At 42.7% G+C, this 26,829-nt stretch overlaps 1 protein-coding gene across 3 annotated transcripts; it reads right to left on the bottom strand.

Annotated features, from left to right (window-relative positions):
• Positions 1-26,266, bottom strand: LOC148079895 (plakophilin-4-like). Of its 3 annotated transcripts, none has more exons than XM_087791610.1 (22): positions 26,086-26,266; positions 25,556-25,742; positions 19,602-19,714; positions 19,497-19,531; positions 19,325-19,432; positions 18,243-18,397; positions 16,415-16,853; positions 10,764-10,928; positions 10,272-10,467; positions 10,070-10,202; positions 7,593-7,806; positions 6,168-6,351; positions 4,159-4,276; positions 3,893-4,087; positions 3,636-3,809; positions 2,576-2,726; positions 1,784-1,976; positions 1,620-1,704; positions 1,429-1,546; positions 1,221-1,352; positions 1,075-1,148; positions 1-1,014 (listed from the first exon to the last, which is right to left on the bottom strand). In XM_087791610.1, exons 1-22 carry the CDS (start codon positions 26,145-26,147, stop codon positions 757-759), a joined length of 3,489 nt encoding a protein of 1,162 aa, XP_087647736.1. In that variant the 5' UTR covers positions 26,148-26,266; the 3' UTR covers positions 1-756. The 3 variants fall into 3 exon arrangements, with proteins under 3 accessions (XP_087647736.1, XP_087647735.1, XP_087647734.1); XM_087791609.1 differs by having other exon boundaries at positions 19,319-19,432; XM_087791608.1 differs by having other exon boundaries at positions 19,304-19,432.
• Positions 26,267-26,829: the final 563 nt, after the last annotated feature.

Consider the following 26,829-nt stretch of genomic DNA (forward strand, 5'->3'; position numbering starts at 1 on the left):
TCCTTGTGATATAATTTTTAATCTCTATACATGTATTTCCCTCAACATTGCACACGGTCGTCATCGGTTTGGACAGAACAGACAGACGTGGTATTTTGGTCACGTTGAATCAATAAAAATAATAATAAAAAATCCTCTTCACACGATCACATAAAAAGTGTTACATCTCCAATACAACAATGCACGACGGTCAAACTGTACAAATGGACTTCCACCACATATTTGATGACACTGCACATTTTTGGCCGACGGCACATCGCCACGCTTTCAGGGATGCCATCGTTTCCCACAATCCTGTTCTCCCCCCCGAGTGACTTGGATGATGTTTACGTGATACAGCCAACACAGCGTTACTGCAGAGGAAAACAAAGTCAACAAACACTCGAGTCTCGGGCCTTTTTTTTCCAAGAAGCCTCTCTTGACTCCGCGAGCTTCATCTTAATATCATTTTAACGTTTATTTTCTGGAATACAATCTTAGATAAATCGCTCAACGGCTATATTGTTGTATTACTTCTTTTTTCAACTGTTTTATTGCACATTTAAGTTGATTTTTACAACCACGTCCTGGTTTGGTGCCACTCGTATTTAGTGTCAGTTTTGGGAGACACGTTGGCAGTGGGCGTGTCTACTGTGATGGGGTTTTTTTTGGTTGTCGAAAAGCCGCGGGCCGGAGTGAAGCCGCTGCTCTTGAGCAACACAGTTTTTCTCATGCATTCGCCCCCTCAACCTTTCGAGTCCACCCGCACAAGTGGTGTCACACCCAGGAGTCCGGGGAGCCGGTGAATTTGCTGGCCCTGTTGGAAGGCCTCCTGGTGGTGGAGTAGAAGTCCACGTAGTTGGTGTTGGCCTTGAACCGCAGCGAGTGGCTGGCGTAGCCGTCGGGCGAGGAGGGCGTCAGGTGGACCGGGTCGTCCTCGTACTGCTCCTCCCCGAAGCCTTGTGGGGACGACAGGTACATTCTGTAGCTGTTGTAGTTCTTCCTGTCGGGCTCGTCGTAGAATGGCTCTGGGTTCTAGAAAAGGGGGTACGAACGTGAGCTTAGAACGAAGGTGAGGTGGGTCATGTCACTCACCTGGCTCCTCCTCAGGTCCTCTCCAGACTGTGAGGAATACGTGTCGATGAAGTACGGAGTTTTCTTCTCGGACCCTGAAAGTGAAACGTGTGAGAGCCAAACAAGGATCCCTGAAGGACGCCACAATTTTTTTTCCCAACACGCACCTGTGTAATGCCGATTGTGTAAACTATTGTCCTCGTAATAAGTGTCAAGTTGCATAGATGACTGCGCCCTCTGGTGGTTAGAGCTATGTCTTCTTATCCCGAGCATGGCCGGCGAGGACGTGGCGCTGCCACCTGAACCGCAACACAAGTCACCGGGGGGTAAACAGACGGGTCGTAGAAGACGGGAACCCCCTGGAGGGTCTCGCACCTGATTGGATGACCGGGGACCGCTGCAGGGGGCTGGTGGGCAGCGTCGGGTGGGAGCGGTAGCGGTCCCGCTCCAGCGTGGAGACGGGGGTGACGAAGTGGGTGTAGTTCCATCCGTCCTGCACAAGGTGACGTTAATTACTCATTTGCGTCACAAGGGGGCGGCAGAGACAAAGTAAACAATCATGAGACCTGCTTGTAGAGTCCACGCAGCTCCCGGTACTGCCAGAGCGTGTTCAGCACCTGAGCGGCTGCCTTCACCACCTTCATGGAGTACCTGGAACACACACACAAACACACACACACACAGTCTCACAGCTGACTCAGCAGGGTCACACTCAGGTGGGGTGTCGTACCCCTTCCCTCGCCCTTTGCTGATGTCCACCAGCTTCTCGATGCCGCCGCTGTCCGCCAGGGCTTTGGCGTTCTCCATGTTGCGGCTGGTGACCTCGTGCAGCGTGCAGCAGACGGACGCCACCGTGTCGTCGGACAGCAGCGTCGGACTCCCGCCGGGCAGTCGGTTGATGAGGTCCCGCATGGCGTACTTCCCTGAGGGGAGGAAGGGCGGGTCAGTCGTGGGTCATGGACTTCACTTTCACGGTGTGTGTGTCTATGTGTGTGTGTGTCTGTGTGTGTATGTCTCTGTGTGTGTGTGTGTGCGTGTGTGTCTGTGTGTGTGCGGGTGTGTGTCTCTGTGTTTGTGTCTCTGTGTGTGTGTGTGTGTGTGTGTGTGTGCGTGTGTGTGTCTCTGTGTGGCTGTGTGTGTGTGTGCGTGTCTCTGTGTGTGTGTTTCTGTGTGTACCTGTGTGTGTGTGTCTGTGTGTGTGTGTCTCTGTGTGTGTGTGTGTGCGTGTGTTTCTCTGTGTGTGTGGGTGTGTGTCTCTGTATGTCTGTGTGTGTGTGTGTGCGTGTCTCTGTGTGTGTGTGTCTGTGTGTGTGTGCTTGTGTGTCTCTGTATGTGTGTCTGTGTGTGTCTGTGTGTGTGTGTGTGTCTCTGTGTGTGTGTGTCTCTGTGTTTGTGTCTCTGTGTGTGTGTGTCTGTGTGTGTGTGCGTGTGTCTGTGTGTGTGTGTCTCTGTGTGTGTGTGCGTGTGTGTGTCTGTGTGTGTCTCTGTGTGTGTGTGTCTCTGTTTGTGTGTGTGTGTGTACCGATGAGTTCCTTGTTGCGACTGTCCAGAGCCATGTTCCGGAGCGCTGTGGCCACGGAGCAGACGACCCGGTCGTTGTCCATGCGCAGCAGCTCCACCAGGATGGGCAGACCTTTCTCCTTCCGCACCGCCGCTCGGATGTAGGCTGAGAACTGGAGACACACAAGGAGATGACTGGCTTTACTGTCAACGTGCTGGAAGATCAGTCATGAGGGATTGAGTGACAAATATAATTTGCTGGAAGCAAAACATATACGTCTACATTATGATAAGCAGGGGGAAGTAGAACTTCCATTATTTTGGAATCGTTGTTGGCAACAATGAAATAAATCATTAGGGGTTTAAAAAAATATTGATTCAATATTGTGATATACTTTTTTAACAATACCATAGAAATATTCAGCAGCACTGTAGATATTCTTTCTCTTTCAAATCAAATATTTATTGTGATAGTATAATTAATAGTTTATAAAATAAAATCTTTTCATTTTATTTTTTATTTAGAATTAACGCACAAACATTCACAACTTTGTGTTTCAATAAAACTTCCGGCCGCTAGATGGCAGCGATCATTAACCCATTTCAAAACAAGCAATCTTCTTCTAGAGTCATGCTGTCTGTAAATTCTGAAACGCCAGAGTCAAGTCCTCGGACAATATTACAAATATATCGTTGACACTGTATCGTGATACATATCGGATCACCAAATTCTGGCCAACACACACTGATAGTTGTTAGCAAAGATAAAGGGGGAGTGGAATGTGTACAATTTTAACCGCTTCACCACCAGTAACATTAGCATTGCTGCGTATCTTAAAGCTGAACTAGGTATATTAAAAATATCTATGTTTGGCTCCCCCTTGTGTTAGATAAGTGTCATTGCAATGGCAAACACTAATGCCAAAGTCCAAAAAAACATAAGCTTTTGTCGAGGTGGTTTCCTGTTTTATCTATCCATTATGGAAATGATCGCAAACACCGTCTCCGACCCAGTAAGGGAATCACATGGAAGTTGGGAGTTTATCATCAGCACATGGAATTTGCTAACAAGTGCGTCGCACCTTCCAGTTCCCGGCGGAGAGGTTCTGCAGCGACCCGGCAGCTCCCTCCAGCGTGGCCGGGTTGGAGCTCTCGGCCAGCAGGTTGAGGTACGGCTTCACCACCATGGGGTGCCACAGCAGCTCGGCTCCTCTCGGGGGGTGCGAAAAGCCCGGTATGGGCCCCATACCGTCCCACTGCAACACAGCGAAGCAGCAGACCCTCAATGACCACGAGTCCACCACGTGGAGACGGAACACGATGTTCTGGAGTTTCGGACCTTGTCGTCGGACCAGCCGCCCCTCTTCCTGCCCCGCTTCCTCTTGCCCCAGCACAGGTAGTCCAGTTCTTTGGCCGGGGAGGAGAAACCGAGAAGGGTGTCCAGCTCCTGGTTGCCAAGGAGACGGGAGGAGGGCATCTCCACCTCCAGCCGGTACGAGAGGTTCCTCATGGTGCAGACGCTGTTCTCCACGATCTGATGACACATGTCAGAGAGTAAAGAACCGTGATTGACGGCTGCAGGTCCGACAGGAGGCCGGGCCTCACCTTGCTGTCGAAGTCGGAGGTGTTGACGCAGGCCTTGAGGACGTGCAGCAGCGAGTCCACCAGGCCCTCGCAGCTCCTCAGCTGAGTCCTTGCCTCCTCCCCGGCCGAGCTCAGGTTCCTTCACACAAAAAACACAACATTTCTGTCAGCCTGCAGTGCGTCGCTCTGCCCACTGGGGGGCTTCTAACCTGCCCAGAAACAGGAAAAAGAAGACATCCTCCTCCAATGGGATCCTGTGAGCCACTTTACACGACAGGACTGCTCAAAGGCAGCACCCACAATGCATTTCTGCACTGTGTGTCCAACTCACTGCGGTGCGTGAGAGCTTGCAACTCACCGACGCACGACCAACACACGAGCTGCGTGTTCACCATTAAACATTTTTGATTCAATGTCGAGACTCGTGAGACACGAATGTTGGTAATGAAATGATTGTCTATACATTAACAACACATGACATGATGTGAGTCTGATTTTAATTTTCAAAAATGTCATCACATGTCGATGTCCGTCCATAAAATGGTCTTATTTCCAGTTATGAAGATACAAAAACGTTCTGCTCTTGTCAGGTTTTTAAAAGTAATTTCTTTATACCAGAAACTAAACAAATGTTTTCTCCTCTATTGTTAGATTGGTTTGACTGTTTACTAGCATTTCAGGTTTGATTATTGTCTTTTAATATCTTTTATCAATCTTTTTTTTTGATGCGTCAGAAGAACTAAATGAAGTCTAGTTAGAAATGTGTTTTACTTGAAACAAGACTTAAATAATGGCTTAGATTTAAGGTTTTTTCAGTTTCCTCACCTACATTTTACCTTAAACAACAGTGTCCATAGGTTGTGTTTTAGTTCAGCTTGCTAAGTTTTTGACTTAAAAACCTGGATATCATTAACAGACCCTAACAAAACGGTGACAGACGCGTGATACCCCAAATCTGGACTCTTGGATGGACATTGTTATCGACGACGTTTAGGTATAAACCTGACACAAGATGTATTTATTGCTCACAATAAACGACAATAACTTGTAAGTAAGTAAGTAATTTATATTTATAGAGCGCTTTTCTAGACCATCAAGCGCAAAGAGAGAAGAAGATGGTTCCAAAGCTTAGGAGCAAAAGCCTGAAGGATTTCTCTCCTCTGGTCCTGAACCGTGTGTTCGAGGAACCATCGGTAGATTCTGATCCACAGACCTCAGAGCCCGAGCTGGGGTGTAAGGCTGGATCAGATCACTGATGTAAGGAGGAGTCTGACCATGAATAGCTCTGAAAGTAAGAACCAGAATTTTAAAGTTGATCCTGAAAGAAACTGGCAGCCAGTGAAGAGTTTTAAGGATCGGAGAAATGTGAGTTCTTCTACTAGAGCAGGTCAGAATTCTTGCTGCAGAGTTTTGTATCAACTGCAGGCCAGACAGCTCCTTCTTTAGACATGAAAACAAACTGTTACAATAGTCTAAACAAGAAGACTAAAAATGCTCCAGATTGTGTTGTGACAACATTTACTAAGTTGTGTAACTACTTGGATATTTAATCACCAAAAGTTTTTTGCAAATGTACATACTGCAGTAAATATATTTTTCTCTCACTCTGTTACTCGTATTCTCATTACAAAATCACGAGTACACTTTTTAAAAATTGATGTACAGAAATATTCTTGTTTTACTGCCAATGAAAACTTTAATTTTCAAGATTTATACATGTTTTCTATCATGATTTGATACTTTCTAAAACTGACTTTTTCCTGCTGCCAACCTAAACCTGAGAGAGAGGCTCGTGACTGAAGGTTCAGCGGTGAGAGTCGTTGAGAATAACAACCGACATAAAGAGTCCAGCGCCAATAAATCCACAAGTCGTCCTGTAACGAGGATCTCTTTAACGATAACTGTCCAGTCACGTAGTTATGGAGGCTCTGAGAGGGTTGCTGGACGGTTAAGTGTTGCTCGGTGGCGAGCGCGGGGGCGATAAAAAGCCAACAAAGTTATGCTTTTGATGGATGAACGAGGAGCTTCACCTCAGACAGCCGGTGGTGTTGCGCAGCAGCAGCGAGGACTGGAACTTGACCTTGTGCTCGTCGCGGTGCGAGGAAGTGCTCCAGCCCGAGTGCGGGATGACCACGGTGTTGGTCAGCGTGGTCAGGGCGTCGCGGATGATGGTCATCTTCACCGCGTCGCAGGACGACAGGTTCCACAGGACTCCTGCAGGTGAAGAGGAGGAGGAAGAGGAGGATGAGGAGGAGGAGGATGAGTGCGAAAAACCCATCCACGGGAGCTGAACCAACAGTGTCTGGTGTGAGTTATCGGAGCATCTGTCTGAGCTGCTGCTCTCACCTCCTACACGGTCTGAGGAGACCATCAGGAAACCGCTGCGACACCTTCGGCTGATGTTCCACAGACACGTGCCGTCGATGTCACAGATCGTCACAAAAAGAAAAGTCTGATAATTTCTTCCTACTTGGTTTCATTAGAAGAGAGATGCGAGAGCGAGCGCTCCATCTGTGTCCCACGTCAAGCTGTTCGGGGGATTTAGTGCCTTGCTCCGAGGCCCTTCTGAAGTGCTCCGAGCTGGCGGATACAAGCCCCCGAAGTTTGTACAAACATTACGCTGACTTCACGAGACAATACTCCCGTTTTTTTGGTGCTTAAATATGATTGATTCTTTTTTTATATCCACATCAATGTGCCATAATTGGATTTGTTTTGGCAGGAAATCAGTTATAAAAGTAAAGTTTATCCGGTCAGTTTACAAAATAGAACACAGTTCACCAGCCAGATATCTGTCTTAACACATAATAGATCAATGTAAGTAAGTAAGTAATTTATATTTATATAGCGCTTTTCCAGACCAGGGTCACAAAGCGCTTAAACAATCAAAACAATACTCAATAAAGTATATACTTTATAAAAACTGATATCACAACAGGAGTTCCAGAAAATCAAGGAAAAGCCTTGTCTTAAGATGTTTCTTATGTGTAGCTATATTTCAGTTTTTTGCACTTTATATAAATAGTTCACAGCATTGTTGCACGATGTTCATTGAAGGATATTATTGAGTCAACTGGTGAATTATTGTTTTTAAAATGTATTTTAATAGGTTAATGTCAAATTTGAATTTAATATATTTGAATATAAAAATATATACTTCATTGAAATATTTATATTAGAAAATGTGCTGAAAACACTTTGTTTTTCCAAAGATGAACTTGTTGACCATAACCACGCCCACTCTCCTGTGATTGGTCAAGCATTAAGGTTAGTCACTGCGCGTCATCAATCATATAAAAGTTTCATAAAGAAGTGCTCGCTCGATATTTTTAAAAACTTTTTTTTAGGTCTATTTTCTTCCATTAAATATCAAAGTCTGTCCACGACTTTGTCTTATGTTTATTTGTGTTTATCTTTGTAATTATTAAAGATCTGCACAGATGTTGGAGTCGTACCAGTCACCAGCTCCCGGACTTCGTTGTCGGTGGTCTTCCTCAGGAGGCGCAGCAGAGCAGGGACGCCGCCGCAGTTCCTCAGCGCCACCTTGTTGCTGTCCGTGGCCTTGCCGTACACCAGGTTCCTCAGCGCCCCGCAGGCGCTCTTCTGCACGTCCGCCACCTTGTTGTCCAGCAGGTCCACCAGGTGCTGGATCCCTCCCAGGTGACTCACCTGCGGGGTCACGAGGAGCCAATCAGAATGCTTTAAAACACCCCAGGAGTTGAACGCACGACCGCTGCGAGCGTCGTCGGATCTGGAGTCGAAAGCTTCAGCTTTTAAAGTAAGTTTAAAAGGATAAATGTCACGACGGTTCAACTGAAGAGATTCAAATAAAGTCATGAGGATCTGAGCTCACAGATCAAACAGAAGCAAATCTACTTATTAGTGTTACACTGACTTTACTTCAGCGACAACAGTGACACGCGGGGATGTCGACGAGCTGAGATGGTTATCGTCTCCAGAGACCACGAGGATGACGCTAAAGCATTAAGTTATGAATTTGTGGTGAAGAGCGAACGCAGTGTTGTGACGCCTCGTGTTGTTTGGCACCAGCGTTTCTTTAGATTCTGTCGGAGCAGATGGTGCTCTGCCTTCCACAGGCTCTGCCAGGACCAGAAAAAAAAAGGCAGCACTCAGCGGTGCTGGGAAAAATCAGAAAAGATGAAACAGAGTGTGAGCAAGTTTTGAAGAAATCTGCTCCTAAGTCAAACATTCTGGGACAATATTAAATCAATGTTTCTCCATGTTAGCTTCTCCACGTTAGCTTCTCCATGTTAGCATCTCCATGTTAGCATCTCCATGTTAGCTTCTACATGTTAACTTCTCCATGTTAGCATCTCCATGTTAGCTTCTACATGTTAACTTCTCCATGTTAGCATCTCCATGTAAGCCTCACCATGTTAGCATCTCCATGTTAGCTTCTACAGGTTAGCTTCTACATGTTAGCTTCTCCATGTTAGCATCTCCATGTAAGCTTCACCATGTTAGCTTCACCATGTTAGCATCTCCATGTTAGCTTCACCATGTTAGCTTCATCATGTTAGCTTCACCATGTTAGCATCACCATGTTAGCTTCACCATGTTAGCTTCATCATGTTAGCTTCTCCGGGTTAGCATCTCCATGTTAGCTTCTCCATGTTAGCTTCACCATGTTAGCATCACCATGTTAGCTTCACCATGTTAGCTTCATCATGTTAGCTTCTCCGGGTTAGCATATCCATGTTAGCTTCTCCATGTTAGCTTCTCCATGTTAGCTTCACCATGTTAGCTTCACCATGTTAGCATCACCATGTTAGCTTCTCCATGTTAGCTTCACCATGTTAGCATCTCCATGTTAGCTTCCAAATGTTAGTTTCTCCAAGTTAGCATCTCCATGTAAGCTTCACTATGTTAACATCTCCATGTTAGCTTCTCCATGTTAGCATCACCATGTAAGCTTCACCATGTTAACATCTCCATGTTAGCTTCTACATGTTAGCATCTCCATGTTAGCTTCTCCATGTTAGCATCTCCATGTTAGCTTCTCCATCCTAACTTCTCCATATTAGCTTCTCCATGAGGCGACGCTTTCAACCAAAAGCACAATGATCACATTAAACAGTTAAATTAAGGATCCATAACACATAGTAACTTGCAGTAGAATCAAATAACCTGCGATATACTTAATTTCCTGATATCGAATCTTTAGATTTTTGACTAAACGTTGACACCAAACAAACCCCATACTTCAGCACTCCACTGTTCCAACACATCAGGACTATGAAAATTAGTTTATTTAATTTTTTTCCTCAGTCATTCCTTTCTATTTATGAGTAGAACTTTTATATAATATATTGTTTTTTTCATTTTCTGTCTTAACTGTTGTACATGTCAATCAATCATAATAGTGAAAGAATGAATTAATAAAAATATATACATTTTGAAACTGTAATAAGGTATGTTATATATATATATATATATATATATATATATATATATATATATATATATTCCTGTCATGTTTCACACTTAACCAATGTATCGACTACTTAAATCTTCACACCCAGGAATTTTCCCAAGGGATCAATTAAGTTTTTTTTGTTTTTTTTATCAATCTACATTAAGTTATTTAAACAGAACATCTTAAAATGGATTTAATAGAAAAATGATCATAAACAGTTGAAAGGAAACAGTTTCTCTAACAAGCTCAAAGAAACTCTTTGCCTCGACAAGAGACAAGTACTTGTTCGTACAACATGAAGCAGGTTTCAAAATGATCTCATGAATTAGAGAGTAACAACAGGATCTCGCTCGTGTTGGCATCTGAACGATATCAGAGGAGAATATTTCTTCTCGCTTGTACAAAAAAACTTGTGATGAGGCGTGAGAGGATGAGTCATGAGCGTGACGCACACCACCAGATATATTTTTGGCTCTACCCGACATGCGGTCGTACCTCCACCTTGACCCGGTTGTCTCCGTAGCACAGGTGCTGCAGGTAGGCGGCGGCGTTGGCCTGGACGGAGGGAAAGTGATGCTGCAACATGTGGATGACCTCTGGGAGCTCGGGGTCACGCCACGCAAACTCCCTAAAAAAAAAAAGGGGTAATAAGCAACGTTTTAAGGCCCGTCTCTCTCTCGACTTTGTGGTCGTCTACCTGGGGTCTTTGTGGATGCTCTCGATGGAGGGCGTGCGCGTGCCCATGCGCTCCACCAGGCCAGAGTGTCGATGGGAAAACACGCCCGGCTCCCGGTAGGAATCCACGTACAAGCCGGCGGTGCTCAGGCCGTAGCTGCTTCTTTGGAAGGGCAGTGTGCTGCTGTGGCTGGCGGCCCGGGGTAGAGTCCCCATCCCTGCGTTTGCACATGAGCACTTCAGCAGTCATCGCCGAGCACGTCCTCTTCAGACTTCAATTAACAAACTGCCGACCCAACACTTCCTTCGTCACCTCCTAATTAAGTTCTGACCTTAGGGGGCGAAATAAGCCTGTGAATATCCTGATGTTCTCTGGAGACTTTAAGGCACCTGATCTTTCTCTACACTAAACTCTCGCAGCAGTGAGATAATGGGGTCGCTTACGTCACAGTCCGACGAGAACTAAACGCAGAGAGAAAAGTTCAACGACAGAAAAAGGTTGTTTTTTTGGCACCTGTCTGGTAGAGGGATCCCGGCGGCTCGTGGCCCGGGCTGTGGTACAGCGGGCTGTGGAAGGAGCGCTCGTCGAAGACGGGCGTCATGTGGCAGTCGGGGGACAACGCCGCCCTCAGCTCCGGGTCCATCTGCCCCGCTTGGCTGGCGTACGAGCTGTTGAGTCCTGACACAACGAAAAAACATAGAATTGATACAAATAATCAACAAAAAAAATTCTCATCAAAAAAAGGGCACAGAAAACGTCAATTATTATCCAACAGCTATTCCCCTAGCTTTGTTCAAAGTAGTCGTTGTACAGTAGGGGTGTAAGAAACTATCTTTACACTTGAATATTACAATATTCTTTCACAATACTGTACTGATATTGAAGAGTACTGTATCGCTTTTTTATTTCCAAATAACAATGAAAATATTCACAATGCTTTGTCCTTCGTAGCTAAACAAACAATGAAATTCTGCAAAATGAATGAGTATGAGATTCGCAGATGAGATAATACTACAAATATACCTGTATCGCTGCCCCGTTATTGTGTTATGTATCGTAATGCCAGATACTTCCCAATACAAACCCTTACTCTAAACCAGCCAGAGACGAGGCCTCATCAACCCATCACTAGGCGACACCTTCTTCTTCTGTTTTTTTCCCCATTCCACCACTCTTCTTTAATGAGCCTCATGACATTGCCACCAGTAATTGTTTTCACAGGTGTTCATGTCAGGGTGCATTTGTTGAGTTGAAATCCAAACAACTGTTAGTTAAGAACCAGTTAGCTAAAAGCATTGTTTTGATGAAGCTTCATGAAACAGCTAATGAGGTTTCACGGCTCAGTTTAAAGATTTAATTAATTTAAGTTAGCTCAAGACACTAGACACAGCTAAAACAACAGGATATAAGGAAATCTTATAAATCAAAAAATATAATTTTCTTCCCTTTTTGCTACAAAAAAAGACCCTTTACTAAATAGTATCAATCATATTTTCTAATCACTTATGTTATTCTTGTATTATTCTTCATCACTACCGTGGGAAAGAGATGTGGGAGGGGGGCAGCATTTCGGACATGTGCGTGGACTCTGAAGGAATGAACACTGAACACTAAACCCTTTTCATATCTGTTCTCCTGACTTCAATGAACTGCTTGTGTAAGTTGCGATGGGTCATAAAACATCAACCTGAACTATGTGCGACTGACAAATAATTCAGAGAAATGCAACTATTGAGACATTTAAGAGACATGATTTGTGTTCTTTCCACTTGTATACAAGGAAATAATTGTGACTCTAAATTAAATCTGGTGTCTATTCTTTGAGTTCTATCTCTAAGTTAGTTTTCAACGTCACCTAACACTGAACTTTCATATGTAAGATATATTCATATGTTTAATTTTAGAGCCTTTTATTGCCAGTTTGTACAATACATTTGTAATGAAAAAAACATTTAATTAAAAGTTCCAAACTCTTCCAAACAACTAACCACAAGAAAATCAAGGCAATCTTTGTGGAAGGACGAAAATAACTAACTAGAATAAAACATTTTTCACCCCATTATATTTATAAACTTTTGCTCCAGGTGCACTCTGTAGGAGTTTTGAGTGTTAAATATGTGTTAAAAAGAGTTCCACCTCCTGCTCTGCTGATGCAGCTCAAGCACTGACCCGTGAGCTAAATGTTATTATATTTAGCACCTGATCATCACTCAACCCATGCACACCTGCTCCTCTCCGCAGAAGAACGAACGCACTAAACACGTCAAAATCGACAACGAAATTGGTTCGCTTCTTCATTAACCAGCAGTTTTTGTCTTTAGCATCCGTGTCACCCTTTAATCCTGCTCAGATCTAACCGGGAATTGGTACTTGGACGACATATTAGGCCAGTTAGCCTCACCGCGGGATAAAAAGCACTCAGCAGGAGAATGCAGAGCGAATAGGAGGCATTTTATTTAGTTCACTGACTCGGGCCTCCCACACACACACTGTTCACACATGCAGAAGCACAACAAAGAGGATGCATTAATGCAACTACACACACGTGCAACACACACACACATGATGCTGCCTGAGCACTCAATGGCACATGGTGTAACCTCAGACACACTGATGGCAGCATAAAGCCTTCCAGTTCCATCAGCTGATAATCACATGCTGATGCTCCACAGGCTTTGTGGCAGAAACACACCCCCTCTCCTATATGGGTCAGAGGAAGCGGCTTAGGAACACAACATAGGGCAGGGATGGAAGAGTAAGTGTAGCGCTGCCGCATCAGCAGCGCAGCAACGACAGCAATGCAGTAGCCAGAGACTTTTTTCTTTTTTTTTTATAAAGTTAAACAGCACAAGATCAAGCACGGAATGTCTTTCTGCATCATGTGGAGCTAAAAAAAAAAAAAGCTTCTGTGATGAGTTCCAACTTCACATATTCTCCATTTGTAAATATATAATATTGTATAATTTAATTAGTTTTTACAAGGTTGACTTAATCAATGTAAAGATTCGCAGCCAAACGTGTCGTTTAGCAAAAACTGAATAATGATGATGTTGGCTTTGATGTGAGAAAACTCGACACCAGCTTTGAAATTGAGGAAAAAAGCGGGGAAGTTTAATCTCAGACACACTTGGTAAACATCCTCCTCACCAGAGAGCCATCAGAGATCTAAGATAAACGCTCGCTGTGAGCAAGAAAAGGAAAAGAAAAAACCCCGTCTATACTAGCGCAGTCAAGTTCGGCGGCGAAGAATCAAAGACGTGATCTCTCCAGAGACAACGGTTAGAGATGGAAGAGTGACACATTATGATTTATTTAGATGGAATCAGAAGTTAGACAAACAGCATTTAGAAAGAAAAACATGACAAATAGTCTAATAATAATATAAATTGTCCCCCGATAACAAAGATCAGCAGCTGAGGGAGAAAACATTCCTGCATCACGTGTTCTTCATCTACAAACCAAATAATTATGTGAAATATTTCCACCAGGGTGGTGTCATTTTCAATCTTTAGTAATTATTCATAAAATGTTGATTTTCGTTCGTACTAAGCCCCGCCTCTCGGGTTTTAGATGTCCAGTGGAATATATACACGAGTGAAGCCACTCTCCAGGAATAGCTGTTCGGTTCTCATTTAGAGGCGAATGTTACGGATTATATACCTCTCGAAAACCACTCAACTCTTATAAAATGTGTAGTAGGTGTGTGGCCACATACCTTTCCAACATGATCGGGCCAGAAACATCACGATTAGATGTTCTAAAAATGAAGAGTACATTGTGGAGTTGACTCTCATGACTCTACACTGCTGGCACTGATTTTTAATGAAATCATGATAATGAAATATTCACCAATACAAGTAATATCAAGAGAACGTATGAATTGTTAATAATAATGACTAAATCCTTCAAAAGTAGTTGCTATAGCCGGAGCCCAACTCTGTTTAACATGAAATTATTTCAAAGACCGTGGACAGCTTTAATCTCCTGTAGAAATAGAGGAGCTGGTTATTTATTCTTTCATTGGAACTTCAGAATATGAATGTTGGACGATATTTTAAAGAGACCAATGTCGCGTGTAAGATTTTGAGAATCTCTCTTGCTTCAGGGATTGAAGTGAACTGCCTACGCTGCATAAATGTCATGATATTAGAAGTCCGAGACTATGTAAGTCCTTCACTTCCTTCTCTAAATCATATGTGTGAAGGGTCTGTTACTTCCGCTATTACCCCGGCTATAATATCAGCTTTATCAGCGAGGAGTTAGAATAAACATCTACATACGTATAAAAGCTTGCCTGTGTGTTTGTTGGCTAATGACGGATAAAAGCTGTTTGCTAATTCATTCTGATGTGACGAATATCTGACTCCGAGTTATTTTGATTTTTGTGATGGTTGAGCATCAGTTAATATCTGGAATGATGCAGCAAATTGTGATCCGAGCAGAACTCGACTTCTGATCGTAGATTAATAAAAATGTTTTTTTCATATTTGTTGGTGTCACATGAATCAACACTAACAAACAGGAGGGCCGACCCCCCAGGCCTTGATCCGTTTTTTATAGCCAGAATTTCACCAGAATCTCGGAGGAGGCCGTAAAAAGCAGCTCATTGCTCCCCATCTGACACCCTCGGATCTGTTGTTTTTCACATATCTATGCAGATCCCAGACATTGTATTGGCAAACGAGCACAGGCTTCCATCCTATATCTAAGCTCTTGGGCCTGGATCTAGAACAAGCCTGGTCTTGCTTACCTTGTTTCTTAGCTCGGTTCTTTCAATGGTAATCCTTTTCTGACAGAGGTGTGAAAGGGTTCTGCAACCCTAACAGCCCAAGGTCAGTTTATCTTGTGTTTTCATCCACAAGTGTGTGGATGCGCTGACAGATCAGGTCTTGGAGACAATATTAAAGTGTGTCACTTCGCTCTGTGCCTGAATCTTCCACACATTGTGTGCATCTTATGTTAAGATTTATAAGTTTATCAACCACCATCCGGTCCACACAGTGCACCAGATGCTGGACCTCTGCTAAAGTCTTCAGTATCTGGTTGACTGAAAGTCTTGACATGATGTTACTTAGGGAGTGTGCCGTCATGAACCCACCTTGGCTCGCCAGATGCTGCCACAACTTACAAAAAACAACACTTCCAAAGAAGAGTCCTCTTGTCTTGTTCCTGCCAGTGTTGCACCTCAGTTTTCTTGATCCAGATCTACCCATTTACCAGAACCACCATTCCAAATCTCGAGTTTATCTCCAGAGTGATTAATAAAGGTTATCTATCTAATCTTCCACTGCTCCACCTGAGCGACCAGAACCAACCAAAACCAACACCCTTCTTACTTCCGACTGGTACCTGCAAGTCTACGGGTGATGGGTTGATGAGGTTTCAGTGTTGTCATTTTCAGAGCTCATTATCTGAATTTTCCATTGAAGGAGTGCCTTTAAAATAAAGCCACTAAATCAGGAAACCTCAACAACAAGCTGTTGTGTCCAGTGATAGTCAATTTGTCTCAGCATTAGGAACAATACAGGGTTTGCATGGGAAGACAGACAAATCTTTGACATTATTGTATGAAGAATGTTATCTTGTCATAGGATGTAACAGTACCATATTAAAGTAGTTTTAATCAAACACCAAGCACAGCATCCGACACAGCTATCAGCTCATATATCCGGCCAAAACCGGTGCAAAATAAATAGTAGTGGAACAGGAGCTGTGTGTATTGATTTTCACACCCTCACAGGGAAAATCTGCTGCTCAATAAAAGTGGTGAAACAAAGGAATATTATTTTGACAAGGGAAATCGATAGCAAGCCAACAGGTGATATGTTACATGCTGAAACTATTTGGTGGGAATTTGTTAAAACATTTTTACTACGGTGATCACTTTAGATAAATTGCTCCCATTTGCATTTTTCACATTCATGTTCAGGGTGTCCCCTGCCTCTCACCCAAAGTAGCTGGGATAGTCTCCAGCCTATATACGGAGAGTGTTCTTTACTTTTTAGTCCATTCAATCTGACTTGAATTACATTTTATTTTAAATAAAGCAATTCTATATCATCTAAGCTAAATGAATAGTCACTCATATATCATCATTTTGAAGAAGTGTTTCACCACATCCCCATCTTTCCCTGCATGCACTTGGAGTGAAAGTTGGCACTGACCTATGAGACTGTCAGGACGGGGCAGGGCGCTCCTCTGGTAGAGACCATAGGGGTCGGTTCCATAAGCCAGCGACTGGCTCTGCCTGGGAAGGGTTGAACCGTAGTGCTGCGGCACCGCCGTCATCCCGGAGCGTAACGGTAATCCAGTGAAACCCCTGCCCTCGATCAGAGAGAGCGTGGAGCCCAGGCGGACACCGCCTCCGCCGAGACCCGGGGGGAGGTCGGTCGGCGAGCGTAATGGGCAGACGGACGGCATGGTGGTCCCGGGGAAGACGGTGGCTAACGGTTTAGGCTCCGAGAGGATAGGTGAGTCGTAGGTGCTGCCCTGAGACGTTCTCAAGGAGATCCTGGAGGGTGAGACCGTGCCGGCGGTGCCACAGCCAGGAGACTGGCTCCTGGAGGGCAGGGACGACATTCTGCGAAGCACCCTGCCAGACGCCTGAACAGGAAGAAGAAAGATTTTAAACTATTAACACATCAATCATCAGTGTCAAATTATTTTCCTTAAGACCATTGCTTTGCTCTTATAGCTGCTTCTGAGAAGCATTGATGTCTTACATGTCGTGAAGGACACCATGAGTGTGTATAGACAACGCTCTACCTATACGTTTTACATCTATTTCTTCCTCCTCATTATAGTGTAAAATGTTCTTTAATGACAAGACTTTTCAGTCGACTGGATGCTGATCTGCACCGCCTTAATCCATCAAAGCCTCCCGAGCTGCTGAGGGAAATTAGGAGCTGTGACATGAATCCAGTCAGGCTGTTGAGCTTCAGAATAAATCGGGGAAAAAAAATTAAAATAGGATCACTTTTATCTGTCAGTTCTACTGTCACACAAACAGCAAAGTATTATCAGCACAAAAGCGAGGACTCCCTACATATTGTATTGTGAGTGCTCATTCTTATTCTCATTATTATTTATTCCTTCAATAATATAGGTAGTTTAGAAGCTTTTTTCGTTGTGTCTGCATGACAGCTTGTCATCACAGGGAAATTCATGACTGATTAACACAAAAAAGAAAATGTCAGATTGTTTTTTGGCTCTACAATCCTGCATTGTATCAATTTATGTTACACAACTGTGCATTTTTTAAGAAATCATTATCAAGTAACACACTGAAAAGCAGGGAAGGGGCGAGAACCAATTTAAAGTATTGAGGATATAACAGATGACAGTTAAAAACTTTTAATGGTCATTAAAAGTCTTAGTTATGGAGCGAAATTTTAATCTGACACTAAGTGAAGACTGCGATATAACAGCACAACAAACAATAAAAAACTATTTATGTGTTTTTAAAACATAATAGTCGTGCTCTGCGTGCTCCGCAGCCTCTTCCCAGAAAGTAAAAAGCAAATGCGTATTTCACAATGACTCTGGCTTCATTCCTCCAAAGCCCTTTTCCTTGGACTGGAGACATTTTGCCACATTTTTGCCAAGATGTGGCGTACAATCGGAGTAAAAAAATCTGAGTCATAAAAAGCAAAGTCACTAATATACAAAGACAATTTCTCAGAGTGACTAATTTAGGACATGCTGATAAAAAGTTCAGGAGGAGTTTTTCCAAATCCAAGAGTAATCTTATAGATCAAGATTCACAATCAAGTTTTTGTCTTGACTGGAAGTTGTTAAAGAACAGCGGGACAATGAAAAACCTCAAGTTATGAATCCAGTAGGCGGTTTAGTCGCTGTTTCTTTCAAAGCTCTCTTCCTTGACTGTATTATGCATCAAGAAAAGCAAAAATAAACAGTGCACTAACTAAAAGTCTATTGCTAAGCGACTGTGGAAACTACTATCAACTACGAAACAGGTTATTTCAGTCCTACCTGGCCAGATGTTTGTCCTTCGGCTCTCGGGCTTCTGGAAACGGAGGCGCGAGGCTCCGAACGCACCACGTTCTGGTTGCTGTAGTAACTAACACTGCTGTCTTGGTAGCCGCTGTCTGAGTAGGAAGTCATGTGAGCGGAGTGACCCCCGGAGCCTGTCGGAAGCACAGAAAACAGGGTGAGTATGATTCTTCGCGTGCGATCAGACGTCCGTCGGTGCAGTTTATTATCTGCATACGTTCCCGGTTTGCTTTCAACTTCTTGAAAGGAATTGTGATTATAAATTCACACACTGAAAGCTGAGCCTTTATGCTGTTCCACGAACAATCTGCATAACTGTACGCATTCAATAACGCTGGCCTATTTTCAGCTTTAGCACAGGAGTATATTTTTATACCCAGAGGCGCAGAAATAAATAAACGTGCTCTTAACATTATTTACATCTCATGAAAGTTAATTTGAAGACGTTTAAATAGACGAGGAGCCGACAGTGTTTTTTGTTATTTTCAATTAAGACACAAACAAGTTTGGACGGCAAAATGAAAATGACTAAAATGATTTCACTGACAGAATTGGAGGCTCTAGATATCTCAAGGTTTTGCTACTTGCAATCAATAGTAAAGCATTTTTAAAGAGAAAAGCGGAAATGTGTTGTTTTTTTTTGCATTTCATAAGTATAATTATTGCCCTGCGACAGACTGGCGTCCTGTCCAGGGTGTCCCCTGCCTCTCGCCCTATGATACTGGGATGATTAAATATTATTATGACCAAAGCTGTTGGTCAATAGTAGAAAAAAGACTGAATATTTAAGCGTACATTTCCAGTGATAATTGTTTATTTAATTATTTCTGCGTGCCCTGCGACAGGCTGGTGTTCAGGGTGTCCGCCACCTCTCGCCCTAAGCAGCTGGTGTTGGCTCCAGCATGAATTTATTTCCTTCCATTTTCCTTCTAAAAAACAGATTTTGCGTGGGGGCCAAAATTCTTGCCAACGTCTTATACGTTTCCAAAAATGGGTTTCAGGTCAACTGTTGCAACTATAGAATCAAATGTTTTTATTACACTGCTCTAACAGACCCTCACTGTCATGCAGGGAGGCCCGGTCCGGTTCTCGCAAGAAGAGTTCATCCTCAGCATCTAGTTGGCGAGCGGGACATCCAGAAGACTCGATGGTGCCACCCTGTGAATCACCTGCCAACAAGCAAGGTTAACTTAGCGCTCGAATGTGTCATCATGATGGCAAAAAAATAAATACCTGCTGATCTCCAAGCAAAGGACTTCTCAGAGGAGCTGCAATGGAAAGAAGTAAGGCAAATCAAGCGTCTACTAGTATATAAGAAACTTTATGTTTCTTGTCTACCTGCTACTTTCTCCTGCCGGCGACTCGGCTCCCAGCATGCATCTCTCCAGCTGGCTGGCCACGATCTGCCGCTCTTCTTCGAGCTCTCGAGTGAGCCTCTCAAACTGGAGCTCCTGCGTTCAAGACAGGAACGATTGGGTCAATGACACAGAGCTTTAAGCTTCTTTTCAAGCACGCAAAAATGGATGTCAGTTCAGATCAAGGGGAAAAGAGTTTAGGACTTGGTGAACCTGAATGATTTCTCACAGGCCGGGATTTTTCTATGGGACTTTTATTTAATCCTGCTCAATGAGATTTGGGATATGTTAAATTGAGCTGTAGCTGTCCTTAGGTTGGATTGAAAAAGAAAAAGAATGAAAGATTATTTTCCGAATACATTTGTAAGACAGACGACTAGAGTGTGCCATAGTTTATCAGGAGATCTTTCCATATGATCAATATCCTGGACAAAGGTGACCAGTTAATAGTTCCACATTAAAACATTCTCCTCCTAAAGCCTATCACTATGCTTTTATTTTACAAAAGACTAAATAGCGAAACACATGTGTGTGACTGCGGTTAGGAATATTTAAATGATTCACATGCAATTAAATGAAGCCAAATCCTGCAAACTGGCCACAACATCAGTGGGTACTTTTCATAGTCTCTCACCATGGAAACAGCTAATGATCCTGGTACATGGTTGTACTGACTAGAGACTAGAGAAAGAATAAAAAGAGGGAAATAAAGCAGAATTCTGAACTTAAATGGAAGCCAATCGCAACGTATTATATTCTACCTCATTATTTCTCTTGGACCAGCACACAGAAATATAGTAAATAAAAGTGAGGCTAACTCCTCGTGACAACTGGCATACACGAGGGGAACACCCTTGAGAGATAAACACACAATAAAATCCAAAAACAATTTATTTTGCAATTGACCTGTGTGAGTGTTTTGGAGCATAGAAAGCAACACAAAACAAACAAAACAGAATAAGAAATAGCAGAAATAGACCCAGAAAATAGCACGGGACTGTTGCTAGTCTACTGTTGTATTCTCTCAGTAAGGAAGAAGATAAGTCTCTTTCTCGATAGATTTCTTATTTATTAATTTATCAGCATGATTCTCTATTCCTGACAGATGTAGCAATGTTTCAGGCTACATCCCTTCAATTCAAATTTAACTCATTTTCTACTCACCGGCATGTCAATTTAGGGTTGGGATTATTTTCCAGAATAGTACGTTCCCCTTTAGAGTTAACCATCCCTTTAACAGAATAACTTTGTGTATTAAGGTCATAAGTTCACAAGCAGAAACATAATCCAAAACGAGGACACTATCCAACAGGAGGCTTGGACCTGTTTGCGTGGATAAATCCAAGTGGAGACTCAAAGTACGTTTTGTATACGACCATAAACAACCTCAACTATGTTTATTAAGAAAATAAATCAGGAAAACAGTAAAAACAAATTCACAAAAGGGTCACGACCCATAAATGTTCCTAAATTGTGACACGTGTATGTATCAAAATTCAAAGGATTAACATATTGATAAACAATATTTCCGCCAGTCACAATTAAGCAAAACAAACTGACGTGTACAAATTAGGAATGAATGCAAGCTGCCGATGGCAACTTCAGCAGACAACACTGAGTCATTGAAATTGCATGAGGACGCTTTTGGAGACTGCCAAGTTAAGAATAATGAGAAATGGTTTGTTTGTTAAACATTGACACAGCACATCAACAATAACAGGCACAGCTTTAGATGCGTTGTGTATTTCTAGAAACACTTCGTTTTGGTATGTGCATCTTCAATGTCCAGTTCAAAAGATACCTTCTCTCTCTGCCTACATGTTCATACAGTACATCTACAGTAGTTCCTACACACAATAATCCAAAAAGCACAAAAGACATTTAATTCCATGCGAGGATTGTTGCATCTGCTTACATCTCTGGCAAAAAAAAAAAGCCCATTTGAATTTGGGTCATCTCTGGTCATGTAATATGTGTAGCCTTTACAGTATTTATTTGATTGTCTCATTGTTTATTTGTTTGGGTAGTAGAACTACAAAAGTACACCACGTGGGCTGGACTTAACTGACCTGATTTCAACAGGAAAATGAAAAACACACCGATGGTGTCGTCATAGGCACATGTAAAAGTCACAGATCCACGAGAAGCGAGACAGTTATAGAGGAAGGATCGCTGCATTAAATTTTAATGATACCCATGAGGGGGTTCGGTATACACAGCAGAATTTGCTGTGTTGATTTTTCTGCAGCAATTTTTCCCAGTTAATTGGAGCGCTGTTTGCCCGTTTATAGGGCTGATACAGCTCCGAGGCTGAAAACTATTACAAAATATTAATAGCTCAACTGCATGAAAGAGTTTAGTAAAGGCTTTCGATTTCATAGCTGAGATGAAAATCATTTCAATGGCTTGACATATTTTTAGGGGATTAAACAGATTTTATTTCATATTTCTTTGCTGCAGCTGACAACCAATTTGTAGTCTAGAGTAACTGCGTTGGTGGCCGAAAGAAGAAAAGTAAAAGAAAACATACTTTTGTTGACTTTCACTGCGACTTCAACTGGTCGTTTGGATACTAAGGAGATCGACTCTGGACTGAAGCAGGTGTCAAACTGATGTTGGGTGAGAACACACTATAAATACTTGCATCACTTCTTCAGAGACAAAGCGTCTTGTTTCAATGCCTTGCTTGATTTGTCACCTCGTGATGTCACGCCTCAGCCCGCCAGGGCCAGCGCAGAAATGTGCCAGGCGCCGTCTGGCACCAGCTGCTTACAGAGGAGACGATTTACCATGGCATCTCGGTAACAAAGAGCTTTTTCTATCAGGAGGAACCACCGCAACGGCTCGCCTTCCTGTCTTGTCAAATCCCAGCCGGGCACATTTCTCTCCTCGACAGCTTTGAGAACCGTGAGATATTCAGCCTAGCTCCCTGCCACTCAACTTCTGGTCTAGAGTTTGTTCTCCTGCTGTGACACCGTCGGCAAACTTCATTGAGACTTCTTCAACTGTCTAGAAGTGCATTTATCTCGCTGTTTTTTTCCTGCTCTCTCTCTCAAAACAAACGCATGGAACCGTTGACGGATTAAAACCCTCCACACGCTGACGCCCACCTTGATGGGAAGCAACAGGTTGCTGCTGATTCTCTGTGGGCTGTCAAAAAGCCATTGTGGAGTCACGATGTAGATATAAAACAGATAAAAGGCAGGAGAGCGAACCGGCTCCAGGAAAATGCACAACATTCAACAACCAACCTAAACATCAGGGTCGGTTTTTTTTCTCTCTCTTCCATCCTCCAGTGTAATTCAATACAAGGCAGCTTCCTCTTTGTGCTCAGTAAGGACAAGCCATCACCGGCTTGTTGTTCCCACTCGCATGTCAGTGACAATGCGTCAGAGTTCTGGCAGATGTCTACAGCAGCAAAAAAATGAAGCAGCATCGACTTCACTGATCTGTTAAACACATTTAACCTCTACATTTAGGCTGTGATTCTACAGCCAGATTAAAACAAATATAAAGCTGCCAGTATCTCAAGCGGCGTCCTTGTAGATTGATGATGTCAGTAATGTTTTTGGGCGGCAGTTGTTCAAATTTATGAGAGGTCGTTTTTTTCTCAAACCACTCTGGGAAAGGTTCTGCTTAGTGTGCATGAACTATTAAAGCAGTATCCGACGTCAAATCCATTCAAAGGGCCTCAGGGGAGTGAGCTCAATCATACAAGGGGGCACTTTTAGCTAAAGATGAGCCGATGAAGCTTCATGAAGCAGTGTAATGTTGTTTAGAGGTCAGTAGGTGGCAATTTACAAATGATGTGATGTTTCATTAGAACAGTTTTAAAAAAAAAAAAGGAAAATAGTACAGAGAGCACCATCTAGTGGACTCTGAAAATAATGACACTGCTTCATGAAGCTTCACCAGACCATCAATACTTTTAGCGGATAAAGTCGCCACACAATGTATATTCATCAAACAATATATGACATAAATTATGAAGGTGATTCTGATGTTGTCTTTTCTATCTTTTTATTATCTAACAAAACATTCCCAGCAATTCTCTGTCATTCAATGTCAGTTTTACACTACATGGAAGTCTCTTTAGACTGGCATCTTAATTCTTGGTTTAAGAACTTTATTTTTTTTTTTTATAATTTTTATTTTCATTTGTCCTTTTTGTGAGTATTTCTTCTCTCTCGGAAAAAAGAGATAATATATATTTTGGAATATATGCTTTTATTTAATATTTACATTATGTGTTTGTAGTTCTTTTGTAGTAAATGTTCTAATAAAATCATATAAGTAAGTAAGTAAGTAATTTTTATTTGTATAGCGCTTTTCCAGACCAGGGTCACAAAGCGCATAAACAATCAAAACAATACTCAATAAAGTATATACTTTAAAGATCAAGATAAAACTGATAACACAACAGGAGTTCCAGAAAATCAAGGAAAAGCCTGAACAAATAAAAACGTCTTAAGATGTTTCTTAAAGGAGTCAGTAGCTAAGATACAATAAAATAACCATTTCAGCTCATAACGATAGTTTCATGCAGATTTTTTTTATTTTGTCTTTGTTGTGTCCCTTGAAAAGTCACTATATATATACTGTATATATATATACAGTATATATATAGCGACTTTTCTAAGGATCTTTAATTGTCGGTGCCCAAAGCAATTGATACTTAATGCATCTGAATAAAGAGCTGTATTCAATCAACCTGGTGAAAAAACAGGAATTCCATCTCTGCAGAAGTCTGCAGTCTCCTGTCTCCTCCCCACATCTGTCACTTTCAATCCAAAATAAGTCCAAAGAAAAAGCAATCTTGAGAACCTCAACACAACAACTGGGCACATTTTTGATTGCTCATTACTGCAGGCAGCACACTTGGCATTTCAACCAACACAAAATATCGTCAAAGGTGAAGCTTCATGATGATATTTCCTTGTGACACGCTGCTCATCATCACATGTTTGCTAAGATTTACAGCTCATGTCTTCTGCTGTGGTTTTTCCCTCTGCTTTTAATTGTTCTTCCCTTCCTGCTATTACGGATGTTTGAACCAATTATCAAATCAGGGATATTCATCACAGCACGAAAAAAAAAAAAGAAGCAGGGAGAGGTTGGAGTAGAAGCTGCTGCTGCATTTTGTACCATTAACACTTAATGTTTCCAAAAATAAACAGTCCATAAGATAAGAATACTTTTGTCTGGTTCTTGTGACCCAGATGAGGTGATCCAGGTTTGGACTGCTGGGAAACCCTCACTGGCCAGAAATAATGAGCAAAAAAAGAGAAGAGACAGGAGGAAGAGCAGAGACGTTAGGAGAAGAGGATGCAGTGAGTAGAGATCCTACTTACTAATTAGTCTCACGATCGCTGCCTCAGTCGCTCTGTTAATATCCGAGCCTGTCAGTTCGCATTCGCATCCGGCTCTTTTTACACCATCCAACAACAGACATATGTCAAAACATCAGCAACGCTTCAAAAAAAAAAAATGGAAGCCTCCAGAGGATGTCGTTGGTTCCTCTTTTGATTGGGAAACTAGAGAAAGTCTTGTATGAATAAAGCCTTTTTTCTACGGCATTAATATCGGCTGTTAATGTTTGAATAATTCAAGAGCGTAACAGAGAGCACAAAAACATCCTTAATGATCTCAATGTCAGACATGGGATCGAGATTATGAGGAGATTGAATTCGCCACAGAGAGTTTATGATGGACCTCTTCTGTTTCAACAACACTCTCATCCGCTCACCATGTGTTTTTTATTACCAACTTCTAATCCAGCAACTCAAATCTCTCTTTAAACTGCCTTTATCTTCAACGTGTCTTCACCTCCACCACTATTATCTATAATCACATCACACTTGCATTTTTCCCACAGCAAAGGTTGTGTGTGTGTACGACACAGGAGAAGCAGATAAAGGGTGTGACTGCAGCGTCTACCTGTTCTTTAACAGAAGCCAGTAGATTGTTGGTGGTGGCCGAACCGCCGCTGATGATGATATTGGAAGAAAGTCCATGACCGTTCGGCCCTTCTCTGACCGCCATGGGCGCCTCCCCCTCGGCGTCCCCCTCCTCCATATTATCTCCACACAACAGTCCTGAGCTTGACTGAGCTGCTGATCCGACCCTGCAAGGAAGAGAAAATATGTTTTTTACCTGGAGGTTATGTACAGTAACATGGACCTGCTGAATACATACATGCATGCACACGTTGAAGGGTACAATCCTGCACTAAACAGCTCCCACTATCTTTCAACACAAAGGGTGTGTGTTACATCTGCAGGTGAGCATGCACGGAATAATGCATCCATCACTCATGCTCAAGGTTTCTGGTCCACACACACATGACAGATCCGTGCACCCTCTCACTCGCACAGTGCAGGCAGAAGACATTCTGCAAAGGTCACACCTCGTCCCTCGGACCAGGAGCTTGGGACGTGAAACCCGAACCCGAACCTTCGACTACTCACCGGCCAGATGTTGGTGATCCTCGCAGGCCACAGCTGGGCTCTGGATCCGCTCGGTTACGCATCCATCCTCCAGCAGGCGGCTGTGACAGCGACTACATGTCCGCGCAGCGACGCCACTGGAATGAACAGACTCCTCCTGCAATATGGATCTTTTTTTTTTGTTAGCCGGTGTGCGGTTTACAGCGCGTCCATGTAGCCCCCCTTTTGGAACACGCCGGCCACCACCAGCCCACCGAACCCTTCTGCTGCCGATCAGCGGCGTGACGTCACCATGCGGCGATGGATGTGTTTCCGATACAGTGATCGATTAGTCGCTGAAGTCCCGCTGCTGAGGCTGCAGAAGAGACTTGGACGAACCGCGACGATGCATGGGATGCTTTTTTATTTCCTTTTTAGTTTTGCCTTTGGATGCGGTTTAAAAATAATATAAAAAAGGCATTTTTATTTGAAACATTTACCATTTTTCAAATCTATTGTAAAATAATCACTGTATATTATATATATATATATATATAATATACACATACATACACATAATATATATTAAAAAAAAATGAAAACACATAGAGAGTGAATGTTTTTATATATATATATATATATATCTAGATATAAGGTAAGGTAAGGTAAAACTTTATTGATCCCTCAGGAGGTCTCCTTCGGGAAATTGTTTTTTTCCAATAGCCAATACATACAGCAATTTTTAATAAAAAAATAAATCAAAATAAAATAACATATAGCACCATG

This window comes from Callionymus lyra, chromosome 5, assembly GCF_982586985.1.
Source record: "Callionymus lyra chromosome 5, fCalLyr1.hap1.1, whole genome shotgun sequence".
Taxonomy (NCBI): Eukaryota; Metazoa; Chordata; class Actinopteri; order Syngnathiformes; family Callionymidae; genus Callionymus; species Callionymus lyra.

Excerpts from the sequence above, each read along its gene's own strand:
- LOC148079895 (XM_087791608.1), bottom strand. The coding sequence starts at position 26,147 with ATGCGTAACCGAGCGGATCCAGAGCCCAGCTGTGGCCTGCGAGGATCA. Across the intron at positions 19,532-19,601 it reads CCGGCAGGAGAAAGTAGCAG|CTCCTCTGAGAAGTCCTTTG; the intron begins GTAGACAAGAAA and ends TTTCCATTGCAG. Across the intron at positions 1,547-1,619 it reads TGCGTGGACTCTACAAGCAG|GACGGATGGAACTACACCCA; the intron begins GTCTCATGATTG and ends CACCTTGTGCAG.